The sequence below is a fragment of the Alternaria arborescens genome (genome assembly GCF_004154835.1).
Source record: "Alternaria arborescens strain FERA 675 chromosome Unknown contig_32, whole genome shotgun sequence".
Taxonomy (NCBI): domain Eukaryota; kingdom Fungi; phylum Ascomycota; class Dothideomycetes; order Pleosporales; family Pleosporaceae; genus Alternaria; species Alternaria arborescens.
The window spans coordinates 161,585-181,047 of record NW_021167887.1 but is presented as its reverse complement, the minus strand read 5'-3'; the positions used below and the strand labels follow the sequence as shown (position 1 = coordinate 181,047).

At 52.0% G+C, this 19,463-nt stretch overlaps 8 protein-coding genes across 8 annotated transcripts; 6 read left to right on the top strand and 2 right to left on the bottom strand.

Moving 5' to 3' along the window:
* Positions 1 to 534: 534 nt before the first annotated feature.
* On the top strand, positions 535 to 2,334 carry AA0111_g10133 (T-complex protein 1 subunit gamma; the record flags this gene model as incomplete). The annotated part of the gene is made up of 4 exons (XM_028643849.1): positions 535 to 559; positions 612 to 893; positions 946 to 1,529; positions 1,597 to 2,334. The coding sequence occupies 4 exons, from the start codon at positions 535 to 537 to the stop codon at positions 2,332 to 2,334; spliced, it is 1,629 nt and encodes a 542-aa protein (XP_028502345.1).
* A 657-nt stretch (positions 2,335 to 2,991) lies between these two features.
* AA0111_g10132 (hypothetical protein) lies at positions 2,992 to 4,266 on the top strand (the record flags this gene model as incomplete). The annotated part of the gene is made up of 4 exons (XM_028643848.1): positions 2,992 to 3,041; positions 3,150 to 3,558; positions 3,633 to 4,046; positions 4,144 to 4,266. The coding sequence occupies 4 exons, from the start codon at positions 2,992 to 2,994 to the stop codon at positions 4,264 to 4,266; spliced, it is 996 nt and encodes a 331-aa protein (XP_028502344.1).
* Positions 4,267 to 4,302: 36 nt separating this feature from the next.
* On the top strand, positions 4,303 to 6,877 carry AA0111_g10131 (hypothetical protein; the record flags this gene model as incomplete). Its single annotated transcript, XM_028643847.1, has 4 exons — positions 4,303 to 4,362; positions 4,724 to 4,743; positions 4,803 to 4,881; positions 5,033 to 6,877. The coding sequence occupies 4 exons, from the start codon at positions 4,303 to 4,305 to the stop codon at positions 6,875 to 6,877; spliced, it is 2,004 nt and encodes a 667-aa protein (XP_028502328.1).
* Positions 6,878 to 7,334: 457 nt separating this feature from the next.
* Positions 7,335 to 8,474, bottom strand: AA0111_g10130 (hypothetical protein; the record flags this gene model as incomplete). The annotated part of the gene is made up of 3 exons (XM_028643846.1): positions 7,335 to 8,048; positions 8,117 to 8,364; positions 8,426 to 8,474. The coding sequence occupies 3 exons, from the start codon at positions 8,472 to 8,474 to the stop codon at positions 7,335 to 7,337; spliced, it is 1,011 nt and encodes a 336-aa protein (XP_028502331.1).
* Positions 8,475 to 8,754: 280 nt separating this feature from the next.
* Positions 8,755 to 10,825, top strand: AA0111_g10129 (Signal recognition particle receptor subunit alpha; the record flags this gene model as incomplete). Its single annotated transcript, XM_028643844.1, has 3 exons — positions 8,755 to 8,976; positions 9,069 to 10,023; positions 10,077 to 10,825. The coding sequence occupies 3 exons, from the start codon at positions 8,755 to 8,757 to the stop codon at positions 10,823 to 10,825; spliced, it is 1,926 nt and encodes a 641-aa protein (XP_028502296.1).
* A 1,243-nt stretch (positions 10,826 to 12,068) lies between these two features.
* On the bottom strand, positions 12,069 to 13,641 carry AA0111_g10128 (hypothetical protein; the record flags this gene model as incomplete). The annotated part of the gene is made up of 3 exons (XM_028643843.1): positions 12,069 to 12,900; positions 12,954 to 13,077; positions 13,140 to 13,641. The coding sequence occupies 3 exons, from the start codon at positions 13,639 to 13,641 to the stop codon at positions 12,069 to 12,071; spliced, it is 1,458 nt and encodes a 485-aa protein (XP_028502297.1).
* A 1,739-nt stretch (positions 13,642 to 15,380) lies between these two features.
* On the top strand, positions 15,381 to 18,083 carry AA0111_g10127 (putative membrane protein; the record flags this gene model as incomplete). Its single annotated transcript, XM_028643842.1, has 3 exons — positions 15,381 to 15,556; positions 15,607 to 16,760; positions 16,810 to 18,083. 3 exons carry the CDS (start codon positions 15,381 to 15,383, stop codon positions 18,081 to 18,083), a joined length of 2,604 nt encoding a protein of 867 aa, XP_028502294.1.
* Positions 18,084 to 18,594: 511 nt separating this feature from the next.
* On the top strand, positions 18,595 to 19,413 carry AA0111_g10126 (hypothetical protein; the record flags this gene model as incomplete). The annotated part of the gene is made up of 3 exons (XM_028643841.1): positions 18,595 to 18,672; positions 18,729 to 18,786; positions 18,842 to 19,413. 3 exons carry the CDS (start codon positions 18,595 to 18,597, stop codon positions 19,411 to 19,413), a joined length of 708 nt encoding a protein of 235 aa, XP_028502295.1.
* Positions 19,414 to 19,463: the final 50 nt, after the last annotated feature.

Sequence of the window (19,463 nt, the reverse complement as noted above, 5' to 3'; positions counted from 1 at the left end):
AGTGTTCAAGTTAAAGAACAGAAGAAAGGCTGTGTGCGGAAGTTTGGCGCAAAAAGAAGTGAGAGGAAGGAAGGAAGGTTTGGAGGGCACCACAGCCGTCTTGTAAGCTGCGCGCAAGTCCCGTGAGAGGCTGGCTGCGACGCGGTGAGCGGCGGCAGAATGTAGGGTAAAATAGTCCGGCGAGAGATCTCCAGGGCAAGTCTAGCGCGTATTGGCCGTCACGCGAGGTCTGGCTACCGCATGCGGCAGGCGCCAAGGCGCTGTGTAAGGCAGGGACGACCAGGGTGTAGGTGGAAGTTGCCGTCGATCGAGCTGGAGAGCATGACTCAGCATTGGCTGCAGACAAGTGGCTCAACTGTGGCTAGTACCGGTCGCAGATAATCCGTGCCGGGATAGTGGCGGCGCTGCGACGCGGTTTTTGGTAGCAAAAGTTAGTGGAGGAGCTGCAAGGCACCAGACGCAAGATACCCCACGCAACTCTGTTTTCGACCCCCTCTTCCTTGTACACCGTGCTTTGAGACGCCTTCCTTCAAGATGCAGGCGCCAGTGGTTGTTATGAGTATGTTTAGCCACCGATCTGAAGCTGCGGCAGCCCACTAACACATCAACAGACACCCAGACCCCGGGTGGGGAGCGCCAGTTTGGCCGCAAAGCTCAACTATCCAACATCACAGCAGCTAAGACTGTCGCCGACATTATCAGATCATGCCTCGGTCCCAAGGCCATGTTGAAGATGCTGCTCGATCCCATGGGCGGTATCGTCCTCACCAACGACGGCCACGCTATCCTCCGAGAAATCGAAGTCGCACATCCAGCTGCCAAGAGCATGATTGAGTTGAGCAGGACACAAGACGAGGAGGTCGGCGATGGCACAACCACCGTCATCATATTAGGTGCGTACAAAGTGTGGGAGGGAGAGAAGAGGCATGGATTAACAATCAACAGCGGGAGAAATCCTCGCACAAGCTCTGCCCCAGCTTGAGCGCAACATCCACCCCGTCGTCATTATCCAAGCGTTCAAGAAGGCACTCGCCGATGCTCTCGAAATCATCAGCGAGATCGCGGTCGAAGTCGACGTCAACAACGACGAGCAGATGTACAAGATCATTAGCTCTTCGATCGGCACAAAGTTCGTAACGCGGTGGTCGGAACTCATGTGCGGACTGGCTTTGAAGGCGGTGCGGACCGTTTCCCTCGACATTGGCTCTGGCAAGAAGGAGGTCGACATCAAGCGCTACGCACGTATCGAGAAGATCCCCGGAGGTGAGATCGAGGACAGCGAAGTTCTAGACGGAGTCATGGTCAACAAGGACATTACACACCCCAAGATGAGGCGGAGAATCGAGAACCCCAAGGTTTTGCTGTTGGACTGCACACTAGAATACAAGAAGGGAGAGAGTCAGACAAACATTGAGGTTAGCAAAGAGGAGGACTGGAACAGGATCCTTCAAATCGAAGAGGAGCAAGTTAAGCAAATGTGCGATGCCATCATCGCTCTCAAGCCCGATCTTGTCATTACCGAGAAGGGCGTCAGCGGCAAGTCACGCTGGTCATGCTTTGTCGCAATCATGCTAACATGGATTAGATCTTGCACAGCACTACCTCGTCAAAGCCGACATCACCGCCATCCGCCGAGTTCGTAAGACCGACAACAACCGTATCGCCCGTGCGACAGGTGCGACAATCGTAAACTCCGTATTCTCCGCCACCGCTTCGGACATTGGTACAGAGTGTGGTCTTTTCGAGATCTCTAAGATCGGTGACGAATACTTTACCTTCCTCACAAAGTGCAAGAACCCGAAGGCATGCACCATCCTCCTCCGTGGACCCTCAAAAGACATCCTGAACGAGATTGAACGGAATCTACACGACGCCATGGGTGTTGCCAGGAACGTTATCTGGAACCCTAAGCTCTGCCCCGGTGGTGGTGCAACTGAGATGGCCGTCGCGGTTGGTCTGGGCCAGCGTGGCAAGTTGATTGAGGGTGTCGCACAGTGGCCATACAAGGCCGTCGCCGAAGCCATGGAGGTCATCCCACGCACGCTCATTCAGAACTCAGGAAACAGCCCGATCAAGGTGCTCACCCAACTGCGCGCGAAGCACGCAGAGGGCTACGAAGACGGCAAGCACGGTGGCAGCACATGGGGTATCGACGGTGATGCAGGAAAGGTTGTCGACATGAAGTCATACAACGTATGGGAGCCTCTAGCGGTCAAGGAACAGAGTGTCAAGACTGCTGTTGAGAGCGCTTGCCTACTGCTCAGGGTTGACGATATCGTCGCTGCGAAGTCGGCCAAGCAAGTGAGCGGCCCGATCGGCGGTGGTGATGATTAGATGTAGTCATGGAGGCACGTTCTGCGAATCCCTGCTATATAAATCAGGAGCAGTCGCTATGGAAATAAAATAATCACACCTGCCGTCCATATGATGGCCCTAAACACATTCTCAATGTGAAAGTATAACAAACAGCTACAAAGGTTGATGAAATCCGCTCATGGTATACACAAGCGGAACTCGGCACTTCTCTGAAAATGGGTATTTATTGCTAACAGTTTTGAGAAAATGGTTTGAACCCTCCAGTAATCTTCAATTCGTATCATAGTAATGTTGAGACGCTTCAAGATTGGACGGCATAGACGATTCTGGCCTCTCCGGGCTGAGTGCGTCATGACTACCAGTAAAACCAGGCGCTGCGACGACATTGGAATGCAAGATGCTAGATACTGGTATCGAACCGGGAGGTCTTTCCATACACCGAGACAAGCTCACCGCCGAGATCGCATTATCACATGTCATGTCTGGGAGGGCTGCAGCTTCTCTCACTCGTGCCTGCCTTCACCTTGTTTTGGCCCAAACAAAACACATACGTTAATAGTCTCCATTGAGACACCACAAGCTGGTCCTCGCATCTGTACAAAGACTCTCGTTAGGATCATCTCAGCTTCAATCTTATCACAACTCCTCACTCGTCTACAACACCAGTGGCTCACAATGGGAGGCAGCCGCAATATGCACGCATACAATCAAGACGAGATCGACAGGTACGTGCAACCGATCTCAGTGGGCGATGATTGTCATCGTCACATAGACGTTGTAACTGCTCACTGACACTTGCATCTTGACGGATCCGCTGCTGACTACTCTCACAGGCTCAAGGGCATCCCGCTCCCTATCAAGATCAAATGCGGTCGGTGTCAGAAGAACCTCCCACAAGCCAAGTACTCTACCAAGCAGCTCACCGATGCGCGTTGGCAAATCAAGAACTCGGCCAAGATTTACAAGGCTATCAATTGTCAGGCATGTACTGGGCAGCAGAAGGTCGAGGTCGAGTGCACCATGTGCGGTAAAACTAAAGGCCTGGAAGAGTTTGCCAAATCGCAGCGTGCAAAGCCCGATACTGCCAAATGCTTCAAGTGTATCGAAGCTCAGCTGACGGACGAAGCCGTTGACGAAGACCGCTATGAGAACTTGGAGAACGCTTTCCTTCCGGCGGACCACTCTAACGGCCAGTATCCCGAGTACTTCTCCTCGGCTACAACTGACACTTCTTCCAACTACGTGAGTTCTTGCATGACCTATATACGGCGTCGGCACGTTTAGCTACATAGTGGCCTTTGTACTGACTTCCAAAGGGCGACGACGAATGGCAGACCGTCAACGGTGGAGATCGGCGCCCTAAACACAAAGAGATGGCAGACGGAGGTATCGCATTGTCGGCTGACTTTCAAGAGGCTATGTCCATGGCTGGTTCAGCGGACGAGAGCCTGATTGAGACCGAGTACACATACGCTGCTGCTGCTGGTCATGGAAAGGGCAACAGCGACGGCGGCTGGAGCGAACAACGCACCAAATTATGGCACACCAAGTCCAATGCAGCTCCCAGCACGAGCTCTGGCTTCAACCCTAATGCTTACCGTCGTCCCGCTTCTTCAGTCACCGGTTCTGATCTCTCCTTCGCTTCCAGCGTAGCTGAACACTCCGATATTTCCGATGTTCGTCCCAGTGGATGGGCTAAGATCCGTGCTGCTCCTCGAGGCCCTCCTATGGTATGTTTGTCTCAATAGCACGATGTGAAGGGATCCCGTCCTACGAAAACGGAATTACCTTTGTGCGTAGCCAACACCCATGCTGACCGTATTATAGATGCCTATGGGTGACATTGCTCGACAGACTGGCTCTGACCTTGGTGCTTGGGATTCTGATGACGATGAAGAGGAGAATGATGAAGATGACGATGATGACAGTGATGACGATACTATCATCTAGTTAAATACTTCCCTTGTGTGAACAGGGAAGCTAGAGATGAAGGATACAAAATCAAGCAAGCGGTCGGATTCAGCAAGGCTTGGAACTTTGGGATGGGTAGGCATTTGGGATTTATTTTGTTTTACTGGGATGACTTGCGACCATATGGCTGGGAAGTTTCCTAATGGAAATTGACGGGGCCTTCTTAGTCTTACCAAAAGTTCAAATTTTCAACCGATGGCGTTACAATCAGCTCCATACCTGCGAGGGTGAGAGTGAGAGACTTGTCAGGGGTAGACTAATCCGGAACAAGCAACCAATTGCCACCACGTGACTGCGCGACTGCGGATGCCCGGACCCCGACGCGCCTTCCTATCGATGTCTCACCCCACTCACCCCAAGCAGACTCAATCAGCACAACTGTTCCTCCGCAAACTTTTCGATCAATTTGCTCTCTTCAAAATCGCAAACCTGACAGAATAAGAATACAGAAATCATGTAAGTCAAAGTTTAGGAATTCAAGTGACAGAGCGCGCAATACTGACGAGTGGCGACAGGACCGGACGACGACCTAGAGGCGCAGGCAGAGGTGCAGGTATTCGAGGGCCACATTCTGCGCTGACAGACTTTCTGGCGGTGAGTAGCTCATATCCTTGCGACCAGGCTATACAGCATCTGCGCTCTGCGATTTCAAGGTCGAAGGCTGCTGTGCCAGCGCAATAGCGGTGGCGCAAACTTCACGTTAGATGGTACTTGGAAAGGATATTTGCTAATCAGGAAATTCCAGGCGAACAACATTTCCGCCGCAGAGATCCGTGACTCGTACCAACAACGTGTTCGACAAGCAGAGCAAGACGCCGGAGAAGCAGAAGACAATGGCGAAGGACCGTCCAATGCTGGTGAAGAGGGCGAAGATGTCGAAGAAGACCTGCAAGCAGAGTCCTCTGCGATGGCAGCTGAACGCTCCCGTAAACGTAAACGCAATCAGGAAGAGGCCATAGCGAAGATAAAGAAAGGCAAGGCGGCCAAGAAAGCGTCAAAGAAAAAGAAGAAGGGCTCAGAGGACGATTCTGACTTTGAGGACGTCATGGATATGTACAAGAAGGCTAAGCCGCTTCCTGGACAGCTGGAGAACTGCGAGATTTGTAATAAGCGTTTTACCGTCACACCGTACAGCAAGGCGGGTCCAGAAGGTGGACTTCTTTGTACACCGTGTGGAAAAGAGATGGTGAAAGATGCAAAGGCAGAGAAGAAGGCAGCTAAGCCTGTCGTGCGCAAGGGCCGAAGGAAGATTGAGAGCAACCGCCTCGATGGTATGACTGTGCGCGGACCCAAGACGCTACAACAGCTGTGCATTGAGAAGCTCGCCAAACATTCCGAAGACATTGATGAATTGGGCGAGATGCCAGAGGGAATCATGAACCGGATCAGTGAAATCTTCTCGAAGAAGCGTGCGATGAACTCCAACACGATGAAGTTGTTCCTCCAGCCCGATATGCAGTCGGTTGCAATTCATGAGGCTGCATACCTCGAGACTGAGGATTATGATCAGATCTTTGCAGTTTGCCCATACGTTAAGCGTCTGTCTCTTCGCAACTGTTGCCAGTTCAAGGACAGCAATATCGACTACATGAACGAGAAGGCGAAGGCGCTTGAAGAGATTCAATTATTGGGCGCTAACCTTGTCTCCAACGATAAATGGGCTGAACTCTTCATCGCCCGAGGCCAAGATTTGAAGACTCTAAAGGTGGAGTGGTTGGACGCCGCATTCGACGACCAGGTAGTGGAAGCACTCACCACTCTCTGTCCGAACCTTGAGCGTCTGAAGATTGAGCGTTGCAAGAAGATTGGCCCAGACAGCATCGACGCCATAGCTCACTTGAAGCACCTAAAGCACCTCACACTCCGCTTCTACGACCCCATCACCCGCGAGAAGCTCGTCCACTTGGTAAACTCCGTCGGCGCCAACCTCCGCACGCTATGCTTAGAGCACTTTCTCGACAACACGACAGATCCCACCGACGACGTCTTAGAGACCATCCACAACAAGTGCCACCAACTTAGCAAATTTCGCTTCACCGAAAACAACGAGTGCACCGACACTGGCTACGTCAATCTCTTCTCTAGCTGGGATACCCCGCCCCTCCACTACATCGACGTAAACTCCACTCGCGACATGGACAACTCCAACCCCGACGGCCCAGAGGATGAACCCATCGGCCTCGCTTCCAACGGCTTCCGCGCGCTGATGACACATTCCGGCTCGCGCCTCGAGTTCCTAGACATATCTTCCTGCCGCCACATTTCCCACACGACCTTTACAGAAGTCTTTGACGGCATCAAACAATATCCTCATCTCCGCGAGATCAACTTGTCTTTCTGTCCCGTGGTTGATACGCGGATTGTCGCTGGTGTCTTCCGGTCGTGTCCTGCGATCAAGAAGGTGGTTACGTTTGGGTGCTTTCAGGTAAATGATGTGGTTGTGCCCAGGGGCATTGTGTTGATTGGAGCACCAAAGGCTCAGGATCAGATTGAGCAGTTTGGAGAATTGGTGTTGGACTATCAGAAGGAGATTGAGGAGGAGAGAGGCCAGATGAGGGCGGCGGGGAGAATTATTCCTGTTGTTGGGTAGATAACATGTTTTGAAACCGAGGGTCAATGGCGTGTATGGGCATGGCGTTATGGAAGAGGTATGGTGTTCATGGTCACACGACTGAGTTTCAGGAGTAGTATTTCGATCATCTTGGGCGTTCTTCGCCTGTCTCAGTCGACATGATTTAGATGCATGTAGACTTCTCAACATGGGCATCTCTTGTAGCCTATCGCATTTCAGTCTCCATTCGCAGGATTTTTTGATATTGAGGAAGCAAATGCTGACGCTGAACGCTGATAAATACATTCACATCGTGTTCCTCATACGCGTCTCTTTTCCTTGCGCAGGCTGTCTGCGTGCTCAGTCCTTTGACATGGGCTATCGCACAAGCGCATAGCTTTGCATATGCTCTCAAGTCCAACCCGCAACCTGAATACGACATGCCTTGTCGTTTCCCTTCCCAGTATAGATATCATCCCTCTTTTAAACACCCCACTCATACCTTGCTCAGCCAAATCATAAACCCAAACTGCACCACATAACTGTAAACGAACAAGAACTGCGTCCTCCGGCTCTTCTGGCTCTTTGAATCCGTATATCCCGCTGCAGCGGGCGTTCCGTAGCTATTCTGGGAGCTGATATCGGGCAACAGCACATATCGCAAGCTCCTTAGCAAGAAGAACGAGTTTGCGCTGAAGCAATACAAGAATATGACCCAGCCGACCCACGAGCTGCCAAATCCGATCCAAGTAGCCAAGTTGGTAAGAAGGAGCGATACAATGACGTGCACGAACTTATAGCCACTGTATGCGACGAGGTCGAGGAGCTGGCTTGAGCTGCTGATAGCGAGAAGGAAGGTGCCAGTTCGGATGATGAGGATTTCGAGCAAAGTCACGGCGATGGCAACGGTAGCCGTTGTGCCCAGGAGTTCAGGGTTGAAAGCGCCGCGCAGACCTGCAATGAAGGTTGAAAGCAGAATGTACGTCACCAGCGCCATGGTGGGAATATACATGTCTGGCGAATTCACATCTTCGCGCGGGGGCTGGTATAGTAGCGCAGCGGAGGCCGAGGGGTCAGGCGCGTGTCGTTGTTGGCGCGACCAGGGGCGGTGCCACCATGGGATTAGGATGATGCGGAGTTTGGTTAGGACGTAGGAGTTTGTGACGTTGAAGTAGTGCTTTAGTGCTGATACGGAGACGAATCGTCCTAGCTGGGGGGGCTTGTCAGTACTTTGTCCATGCATCAGTGGGCAGGGTGCTATTGCATGCGGGTACATACGTTCTGTTCCATGTAGTGCTGTCCGGCATCAACTGCGCTCTTTCCCATCTGGAAGCCTAATTGGGCAGTGGGGTCGTTGATGAAGCCGCCAAATGATGGGTGCACGCCATATCCGCCCTGCTGAGGCGGCATGCCTCCTGCTTGCTGTCCGTAGCCATAGCCGCTTTGGGGTTGTGAAGGGGGTTGCGGGGGAGGCGGTGATCGTAGCTGGGGAACTGTGGAAACGTGTTGTGGAACGGGGTGATGTACTAGCGGGAGTCAGTATATATGATGCGTTGGAGAGGCGAACGAAGACATGACGATACGTACAGGGTGGTGAATGCGCCGGTGGTGGGTTGCCGTAGTTGGGGCGCTGCATGGTTGCGCGTCGCGGTGGCGGTGGTGGTTGGTGTAGCGAGTGTGGTTTTCAAGAATGAGTACAGGATGAAGGAGACACAGTTTGGAGATGCGCAATTGAACACGTCGCCGTGGTTGTTGTTGAATTTCTGCCTTGAGCTGCGGTGTCGTTGGCACCTCCGAATTCCGACCATCTGGCAAGAGGCGCGCACGGCCGTTCGTCATAAGCCCATCGCCCACAGGTGCCCGCCGCACCACCACGTCTCCCTTTCGCAACACTTGCCCCGCCCTTCACCCTCGCCATGTTGGACACTTTTGAGATAGTGACCACTTCGGGTGTCGTCTTGTGGTCGCGCACCTACGTCCCGGTCGGCGCAAACGTCATCAACAGTTTAATACGAGATGTCTTCATCGAGGAGCGCATACAACCCCAGTCTGAGGATGCTGGCTCCAAGCCTACGTACAAGAAGGAGGGATACACGTTGAAATGGACGGCGGCAAAGGACCTCGGTCTCATCTTTGTGGTATGTCTTGACGTGCCACGGCCAACAATGCGTGGCAGTCGAGTCACGGCGCATTGCAACATAGATATGTACAGTGGCTGACTTCTCCACAGGCGGTATACCAAAGCCTGGTTCACCTCACTTGGGTGGATAAACTGCTTGACAATGTGCGCGCGCTCTTCGTCGGCCTCTATGGCGAGCAGCTCAAGACGGAACACAGCAGTGTGGTCAACTGCGATAAATTCGGCACCTACTTCGACCGCCAGATGCACGACCTGGAAGGCGCGAGCGACTCTGGCGCACCAAGCATCAAGCTCACCACTCCCGAATCGAGCACCGACAACGACAGCGCCGACGAAGCTGCACCCAAACCAGCCGCGATACAGAAACCACAGCAGTCCTTGTACGATACGAGTGCCGATTCCACACCAGTGCCTACGCCAGATACTTCGCGGCCTAGCACACCTGGCCAAAGTCAGCTCCTAACAGGAAAGGCGAGGCCGTTTGGGGGCAAGATGTCACGGAGAGACAAGAAGAAGGCTTCGGCTTTCAGCTCGGCGCCGGTATCATCGGGCGACGAAGCATCAGCAAAGAAGAAGGGCAAAGGCTCAGCGAAAAAAGGTAGAGTGTGGGGTGAATTTGGCGCAGAAGAGCAGGACGACTCTGTGCTCGACTATTCGCAGTCAGATATTCAAGGCGATGCCTCTGGCAACGAAGCGCTTGAGGAAATTAGGCCAGAGACCTGGGGCCACAAGACGAACAGGGGCGAGTTTGTGCTCAAGGACCTCGACGAAGAAATGGACGAGATCATCGCAGCGCAGAATGCAAAGAAGGAGAAGGAGGCGCCCGCAGCATCTGGTGGACTTGTTGGATCCAGTTTGGGTGCAATTGGCGGACTGTTCAGGAACGTAGTGGGCGGCAAGACACTCACCAAGGAGGCACTGGCAAAGCCCCTGAAAGAAATGGAACAGCATCTTCTTCGCAAAAACGTAGCTCTCGAAGCAGCAGTACGATTGTGCGAAAGCGTCGAGCGAGATCTTGTGGGCATGAAGACTCCAAGCTTCACCAGTCAGTCAACACATCTAATCATTACCAAGCATGTATACTGACTACTGCACTAGCAATTGAGACAACTCTCAAAGCCTCCATGGAGAAAGCCCTCACCAAGATGCTTACCCCAACATCCTCCCTCGACCTCCTTCGCGAAATCCAACACACCAATGCTACTACATCCCGCCCCTATGTACTTTCCATTGTCGGAGTAAACGGCGTTGGAAAATCAACAAACTTGTCCAAAATCGCTTTCTTCCTGCTCCAAAACCACCACCGCGTCCTGATCGCCGCAGCAGACACTTTCCGTTCTGGAGCCGTCGAACAGTTACGTGTCCACGTAGACCGATTAAAAGAGCTCTCACAGAGAGAAGGCGGACAAGTCGACCTCTTCGAGAAGGGCTACGGCAAAGACGCCGCAAACATTGCTGCAGACGCCGTTACCTTTGCTTCAAAGAACAGCTTCAACGTCGTCCTCATCGACACTGCCGGTCGCCGCCACAACGACCAACGCCTCATGTCTTCGCTGGAGAAATTCGGCAAACTGGCCAATCCAGACAAAATCCTCATGGTGGGTGAAGCCCTCGTCGGCACGGATTCTGTAGCCCAAGCAAGAAACTTTAACGCTTCTTTCGGCGCGGGCAGGAACCTAGATGGCTTTGTCATATCAAAATGCGATACTGTGGGGGATATGGTGGGGACGTTGGTATCAATGGTGCATGCTACGGGTATTCCGGTAGTGTTTCTGGGTACTGGGCAGCATTATAGTGATTTGAGGACGTTGAATGTCGGCGCTGTCACGAGGTTGCTTATGAGCTGAGTGTGTAGCGGAGTGATGGAAGCTTGTATTATAGCGAGTGTAATGTCATTAATCGTGGAAGTTTGTGTTACGCTATTGAGTAAGATCACTCCTGCAGAACAGTAAATCTGAGCCTATCGGGTTATCCAGCATACTCTGCATTATTGGAAATGCTGCTCGAGGACCAATGAACACCCCAGTCGAGATGTCGATGCCCCTTGCCCCACCATCCACAAGGTCGGAGATGGAGGGAAACTCCATCGTATCGCTCGAACATGACACGAAGCGAGGATGCCGTCGGACGCTTCCCTATGCCAGATTTGCCGCCGCATCTTTCTACCCGAGATACCCAATGTCAAAGAGGAGGAAACTACTTTTGTGGCTGACTACCTTCGGTCAGACACATTACCAGATCTGCCAGTCTTACAGGAAGAAGTCAACAAAGGCTGCCCTTTTTGCATCGAGTTGAAGAAGCGCATGGCAGCACTTGATTGGTCAGACAACGTTTGCGACATTACGATCGGGCAAGCTACGTGGCTTCATGAATCGTTTTGGGAGTCAGAGCTCAGCCCGGAGCAGGAGGGTTTCGTATTGCTGGAGGTGGAAGTATCCTGTCCAGTGACGCCACCACATACTCTCCACTTCGAGATCTTTGCTCATGCAGACTCGTTCGCGAGCACCCATATGCGAGTTAGACGACTATCTCCTTCGACAGACCGTTACTCTTCAGTATGTATCGAGCGACTCCAGCAGATGATCTCGAAGTGCGCTGGGGTTCACTGGCAACGTGAGTCTGGAAACGAGGACTTTTGGCTGACGCGGGTCATCGACGTTGGTGCAGTAGATGACACGGCCGATCCGAAACTGGTGGTCACCTCCGGACCTGCTTCTCGATATGTTGCGCTTTCTCATTGCTGAGGTAAGCCTGGTCCTGGTGTTCGGATGCTGAAAACGCTGTCGACTAATATACAGTCGCATATGCTCGGTATCCCATTGGAAATGAGAGCGAAACCTTGACTTGGGTAACTCGCTGCGGCCTTGTGATACGGCCAAGCACTACTGCTGGCACGTTCGAACGCGTTGGCACTTGTCAGCTGAATGACGAGCATTCGGAGGCGTTCTCAACAATCGAAAGAGAAATTATCACTCTGGTGTAGACCTAGGTCTCAATCGTCGTTCGTTGACTCTAAATGAAGCCGAACGCTTTCAATACTAGGCCGGTGCCGGAGATGTGGTCGTCGCAAACCGCGTCTTCTCGACTGCTCTAGATCGTGAAGCGGAAATTAGGGTCTTCCAACAACACTTTCTCCCCTCGGTCAGCCTTTGCGTTCTCGCTCCGGAACCACAAAGTCAAGACGCCAACCAACAGAATGACCAAAACATTGCACGCCATACACGCAGCGAACCCCGGTACGTAGGACGGCGCATCTTCCGTCCTGAAAATGAGAGCACCTGCGATGCCGCCGATTCCCCCGATGCCCGTCAACGAAGCCGAGCAGAATGCGCGTCGCCACTGCCCACGAATGTTATTCGCTTGGTAAGCCATGACGCTTGGAATCGCGGAGTTGGTGCCCGATACAGTAATGAATACACCAACGTATTGCGCCCAAGGGTTTGACGCGAAGCCCATGATAGGCAATCCGATGAGCGAAACCAAGCACAAGACCACCAGCACGGGACCACGCGTCTTGTACTTGTCGCTGAACCACGCTGCACCGTACATCAAGAAGCCACTCGCAGCGTACGGAGGTGCACCGAGACATTGACTCATCGCTATGCTAAACTTGAGCTTGGTGGACAAAATGATGGGCAAGAAGAAGGCGAAACCGTACGCGATGGTTGTGACGAAGAGCAGAATGAGTGCGAATGCGTAGATGTACCAGTCCTTTGCTGGCTCCAGGAACTTTTTCCAGGAGAATTTCTCTGCCGTCGCATCGTTTCTATCGGCATTGAGCCGATCGATCACTACGTCAAGCTCGTGGGGCTTGAGAAAGCCCCAGGACGGTTTGGCCTTTTCTTCGTCTGGAAATTTCACAATGAATGTGATGGCGAATAGCGCGACGCCGATTGTAATCACACCTTCCATGATGAAGATCCTGCAGAGCTGTCAGTGACGTGTCAAACGATGCTGATGTGCGCTAGGACTGACCACCGCCATCCACGGATTCCCTGGACGCCTTCCATCTGCTGTAGCCCATATGCAAGAATGCCGCTCATTGCCGATGCAATACTACCGACGAAGTAGAAAACGCTGTAGCGCTTCGCAACCTCAACTACCTTTTGTCAGCGCTTTGCAGACAAGACACTTGGACCAAGCCGCATCATGGAGACTCACACTTCGTGTACCAGCATGATAAAAGATAGAGACAACCAGGAAAATATCCACTCTCAAGCAACCCCAGCACCAACCTCAATGGAATTAGACTCTGCCAGTTGTTCGTGAATCCAAACCCAACAATGACGGCACCCCACGCAACGCAGATACCAGGCAAGAACAGCCGCGGCCCGACTTTGCGGCATACGATGATCATGAACGGCTGGCATAGGACGTATGTGATGAAGAAGCACAGGTTGACAAGGTTGTATCCGTATCCACGGCTCATGCGCAGATCGGAAAGCATGCCAGCTATCGCAGCGTTGCTTACGTTCTTGCGATCCATGAGACTGATACCATACATGGCGCCTAGAGCCGGGATTAGACGCCAGTCGACTCGATGGCGCAGCTTGGCTGCGAGCTTTAGGTCAATGGTGTCGGACGAGGTTGATGGTGTGGCAAGACCCTTTTCGAGGTGCTCGATATGGTCGGCGGGCTCGTCTTTGGTGGTGGTATGAGTCATGATGGTCATGGTAATTGGACGAGAAGTGACAAGTCAAGAGGGAGTCGAGTGGAAGTTCAGTCTCGTCTAGTACTATCAATCAGACCAGGAGACGGCACGTCGTTCAATTATAGACTCCAAAGAGCATCCAGCCTTCGGATGCTAGCATGCAGGTCATACGTTCCGTGCGCATGTCCCGATGCCTTGTTCGAGAGCTACGTCGCATATTCCAAGCATTGTAGTTCATGCTTCAAGCCACCGCCAACCCATAGTCGACGTGTGACAGCAACAGCACGCTGATGCCAAGTAAAGCCATGAGACCTCCAGCAGCGAAATGTTTTCCGTAGACCCACAACCTCTTAAATCCACGAAAGAGAATTGAACAAATGTGGTAATGATTGCCACAATGTGTAACGTTGTGTGCGAATCTGGGGTAAGCTTGCGGGGAAGATCTTGGTATGTCTTGGGCTGGTCTTGGGAGCGATCGCGAGGAGCGACTCATTTTCTGTACTTGATGTAGACAAGGAGGCCGTTTTTTTTTTGCTGCTGTTTCTGGAGTATCGTTGACTTCCAACGCTTCTGTGTAGATATGTAATAGGACCACTTGGGAAAGGCGCAGGCTGTTGGAATTTCTCGAGCTCCACGGAGGAGTCCACTTGTCGTTGACGTACTCGGTGGCCAATTGCAAGCGACTCTCTAGTGTTCTTTCTTTGCAGGCCTCGGTCATTGACGTCGTGTAGTATATCCAAGATAGAAGTCAATACTAGGACTTTTGAGACCAGGGCGAATGCTAGTAATTAGAGATGCTGAACAACTGTTCACAGGCCTACCCTACAAACGACACCGCTGGCAACAGCGTTCTCGGTGCTCATAGGCGGGCCGCGCCGGTTTAAAGTAGGCCGGAGGACGTTCTCGCATCATTTGCAGATGTCTGATAGAAAGGTTTGTGGGAAGAATTCCTAGGTGCCTGCGCTTAGTTTCAACACTGCGAAATATGCTCATGTAACGTCAAAGATTCATAGATAGGATTTATGGTAGTGTAAGGATATAAAGGAGAAAGGGCTAAGGACGTGCACGAATCGCAAGGAGACTCCGACCCACCTACTCCACGGTGGCGCATGCTTAATTGTGGCTAAGTGACTGCGCCATAACACTTCGGGCAACTTTTGACTGTGAGGTCCCGACCCATGACTTTCACTTAACAAACGTCTGCCTCGAACAATGACAGACGAGATGCCTTCAAAATTGCTCTGGGATAAATCCATACGGCAAAACGGCAGGCTAGATGTAGCGGACCCAATGCCCAGTACCTCTTGTTGAATACACTGCCTTGTTTTATGCAGAGATAGTTCGAGTTTCGCAGCATAACAATGACGACACCAGCGATGGTCCCCGCGTCCATGTTCGAGCTTCATCCCCGCAAGCTTCATGAACCATGCGCTACAGTCTTGGATCGACGTAACCGGTACGCTAGATCGTTGTCTAACCTCTGAACGTCCTGCGTTCCAGCCTCCGATTTCGCGCGACCTGCCCCTGGTTCATCTCATTTGATCGGCCATGCGACTAGTCGGAACGCATGTGCCGACCATGTACTATGACACTGAATGTTTACGGGAAGAACGCCAAAGTTTGGGTGCTATGATGCAAGCGCCATTGGCAATTACAATCAATACATGAAGGCAGGATGATCTGCTCGGGGGATGTTTTACAAACTGCATTCTCGCATCGCGACGTCCCCTACACGATCGACATCGCCCGCCATGTCTCAACAGCAGGGAAGCCATCGTACCAGCAGCTCTTCGCTGTCTGCTATGGTATCGACGCTGGTTCCATGTTTCGTAGTCGCAGCTGTTCTCGTAGGAGCTTTCTTTGTGCTACGTGCGAAGCAGAAGCGGTTGTATGCGCCGCGAACATATCACGATGCGCTGCTCGAAGAGTATGTACTTCATTGACACCATTACCTGACCAATACTGATATCAGCATAGTGAAAAGACGCCATCAGCAGGCTCGAGTTTCTTTGGATGGACTTCGAAGTTTATGCATCTCAGTGACGAATACGTCCTCAACCACCACTCTCTTGATGCCTACCTCTATATGCGCTTCCTCAAAGTACTCACACTGATGGCATTTTTCGGTGCCATCATCACGTGGCCAATACTCTTCCCTGTAAACGCAACCGGTGGCGGCGGTCAGTCGGGCTTGGACATCCTGAGCTTCTCCAACATCGAAAACGAGGTGCGATACTTTGCCCACGCGCTCATGGCCTGGGTTTTCTTCGGCTGGGTTTTGTTTCTCATTGGCAGAGAGATGTTGTATCTTGCCAAGGTTCGAAAAGCCTACCTCTTGTCCACCTGGAATGCAAGTCGAATCTCGCAGCGAACGGTCTTGTTCACCGATGTGCCAGAGAAGGACCTTTCGCTTGAGCGTCTTCACACCATGTTTCCGGAGGTGGCGCAGATTTGGCTAGTCCCAGATGTGAAGGACCTAGAAGATGATGTTGAGGAGCTCGAGAAAACAGTACCCAAACTAGAGGCCAGTGAGATTAAGTATATGGCAGCCGTTACCAAACAACAGCAGAAAAAGAGCAACGAGAAGAGTGAAACCGACAAAGCATTGCGACCCACACACCGCTTGAAGCCTTTGATTGGGCACAAGGTCGACTCTATCGGCTACTACCGCAACCAGATCAAGGAACTGTTGCCCAAGATCCAGACAGCACAACAGTCCCACCTCGCTGGCAAGGAGGAACTAGCCAGCGCCATTTTCATCGAGTTCAACACCATGGCAGCTGCCGAAGCTGCCTTCAATGAAAACCAGCACCGCAGGCCGACTAGTTTCTCCTCTCGACAGATGGGTGTCTTGCCGGACGAAGTCATCTGGAAGAACCTCAACATGGGATCCAAAAACAGAATGATCCGACATTTCCTTGCAACCATCGCTATCTCAGCCCTCATCATATTCTGGGCCATTCCTGTGGCACTTGTCGGTATCATCAGCAACGTCAACTATCTCACAGCCAATGTGCCATTCTTAGCCTGGATCGATTCTATTCCGCCTGTTATCCTTGGTGTAGTCACTGGACTTCTGCCAACTGTCCTACTTGCTGTGCTCATGGCATTGGTACCGGTTATCTGTCGCTGTAAGCTAACAGTCTCGAAATTATCCAAACTTCTTGCTGACCCTTATAGTTTTCGCAAAGCTTGCAGGCGCCGCCACAGTCTCGGAAGTCGAACAGCAGTGCCAGACATGGTACTTTGCTTTCCAAGTCATCCAAGTTTTCCTCATCACGACCTTTACCTCCAGCGCCTCAGCAGTGGCTAGCCAGATCGTCAGCAACCCGTCATCGGCCATCACTCTGCTGTCGAAGAATCTTCCCAAAGCTTCCAACTTCTACATCTCTTACTTCATCCTCTATGGACTCGCCAACGCTTCGCGGTATCTCTTCAACCTGATGGGCTTGGTGGGTGTGTTCATCCTGAGCAAGTTTGCAAAGACTCCAAGAAAGAAGTACATGCGCTACGTATCTTTTACTGAGCCGTCGTGGGGAGCGGAATATCCTAAATGGACTAACTTGGGTGTCATCGCCCTATCGTACGCGTGTATCGCGCCGCTCGTTTTGGGTTTTGCGACCATTGGAATCGGGTGCATCTACCTTGCCTATCGCTACAACATGATCTACGTTCACGACACCCATATCGACACCAAGGGTGGTTTCTACGCTCGCGCACTCGAGCAACTTATGGTTGGTGTCTATCTTGGAGAGCTCTGTCTTTTAGGTCTTTTCGGAATCGGAATCGGCAACAGCGTCGTTTCTGCCGGACCTACTGTGCTTCAGGTCGTGTTGATCGTAGCGACCATCATCTTTCACATCATTATGAAGCGCAAGCTCAAGAAGATGAATCTGCTCGACGACTCCTACCATCCTAGCCAGCGAAATGATGCCGAAGCCGGAAGAAACTCAGAGGGCAATGGCATGCATCCTGGATACAGCAACGTCGGGCGCAGTGACAGCAGACAATCCGAATCGGCACTTGTTTCCACCTTCAGCGACGAAGGCCGCCAACACGTCGGCGCCGAAGCCGTTGGCATGGCACCTCCCTCCGGCGCACCACCGCAACGATCCATGCTCAAAAAGATATTCTCCCCTCACACTGCTTCCGCGAGCGAAATCTCTTCTTCCCTAACTGCGCGCTTCCGCCACCCTGTCCCGGCATACACGAAACAAGACGTTCTTGAGGCTTACCTCCACCCTGCCCTGGCTCAACGTGAAGAAGTCATCTGGCTAGCCAGAGATCAGGCTGGCATTAGCAAGAACCAGGTTTCTGAGTTGACTGAAAGTCTGGGAAGCTACGGTGTTGAAGTTACGGATGAAGGTGCGGTAATGAATGAGAAGGGTAAGGTTGAGTGGGATGATAATAGTGTGAGGCAGGCGCCTCTCTGGGACCACAAGGTTGTGTATTGAGCTTTTCATTTGTTTTTTGTACAATGGGGAAAGATGATGATGATTATAATGAGTGTGCGACACTAACAATTTGTATTATACCCTCAGCTAATATTGTAATGTCCATTCCATACAAAGGCTTCACACCCCGAAGCTAAAAGTCGATCTTGAACCCCGAGCGATGACTACACAAAACCTGGGGAACTGGTAATTACCTTCCAATCTAGTGCTGTGCCTGAGAAGCTAGTCAGACACGAAAAGAAGCAAGCCCACTGTATGCATGCCGGACGATCTCCGACACCGCCTAGTGGCCAATTAGTGCCAGCACTTACAATAAACAAAAGCTATGACGTCTTTGAACCAAAGACGTAGAACTTGGGGAATGTGCCAACTTCCAAGGTACCTGAAAGCTAGTGCAGGCAGTATATCAAGGTCGCGTGTGATCATGGTGGAGTTTGAACATTCTTGCTACACAGCTTTCTACACTTGGGAACCACACACGTAACTTTCTTCAACTCACAAATCGAACATCATGCCTCGCAACGGAGATGGATCTGGCGACAATGGCCCCATTGAGGGTCACGAGCTACTTCATGGTGCTTCAGGCGATGTATGTGTTTCGATGTGCTGGAAACATAAGTACTCCTACTTACATGTGACCAACAGAAAACGCTTCAACATACCAAGCATGTAGCACCTATGCCCGAGCAGGAAGCAGGAGACGGTACGAAAACCACACAGGCATATAAGGTCAAACCAAAAGTACTAACCTATTCTAGCCATTCCCGGCATGGGTGCTGGTGGTGCCGCAGCACTCATCGCCGACGACGCGGAGCAATTCGGCGTCAACGAGCCCAAGAAAGACCCCACCCAAGAAGAGGACGAAGAACCCATCCCAGACCACCTGAAGACCGACACCTCGTCCAAGAGCTCCAAGAAGCGGGACCAACCGCACCACTCAGCTACCTCCCCCGAGCGCTCTCACCTTGACCAAAAGTTCACAAAGCTTGATAAAGACGAGGTTAACATGTCGACTGCTAGCAGTAAAGGGCAGGAGATGGATGCGCGTGCGCAAAGGGTGGCTGACGCGACGGAGAAGAGCAAAGGAGCTGGGGATGAAATTGTGAAGAAACATGGGGGGCATGCTGACGTGGAGGAATTGCACGGCGCGACTAGTTTGGAGCACGGTGATAAGAGCAAAGACGGTGGCAAGGGTAGTGCGAGTGGGAAGAAGGGTGGAGAGAGTCAAAGTGGAAATGGAGGTAAGGGAAGTGAAGGTGGTGAACTCAGCCTTGGTGACAAGGTAGCACGGGAACAGGCTAAGAAATTCGGAGCGAACATTGATGCTTAGAATCGGTAATAAAGAGGAGGAGATAGTAGGGGATGCAAATCACGAATCAA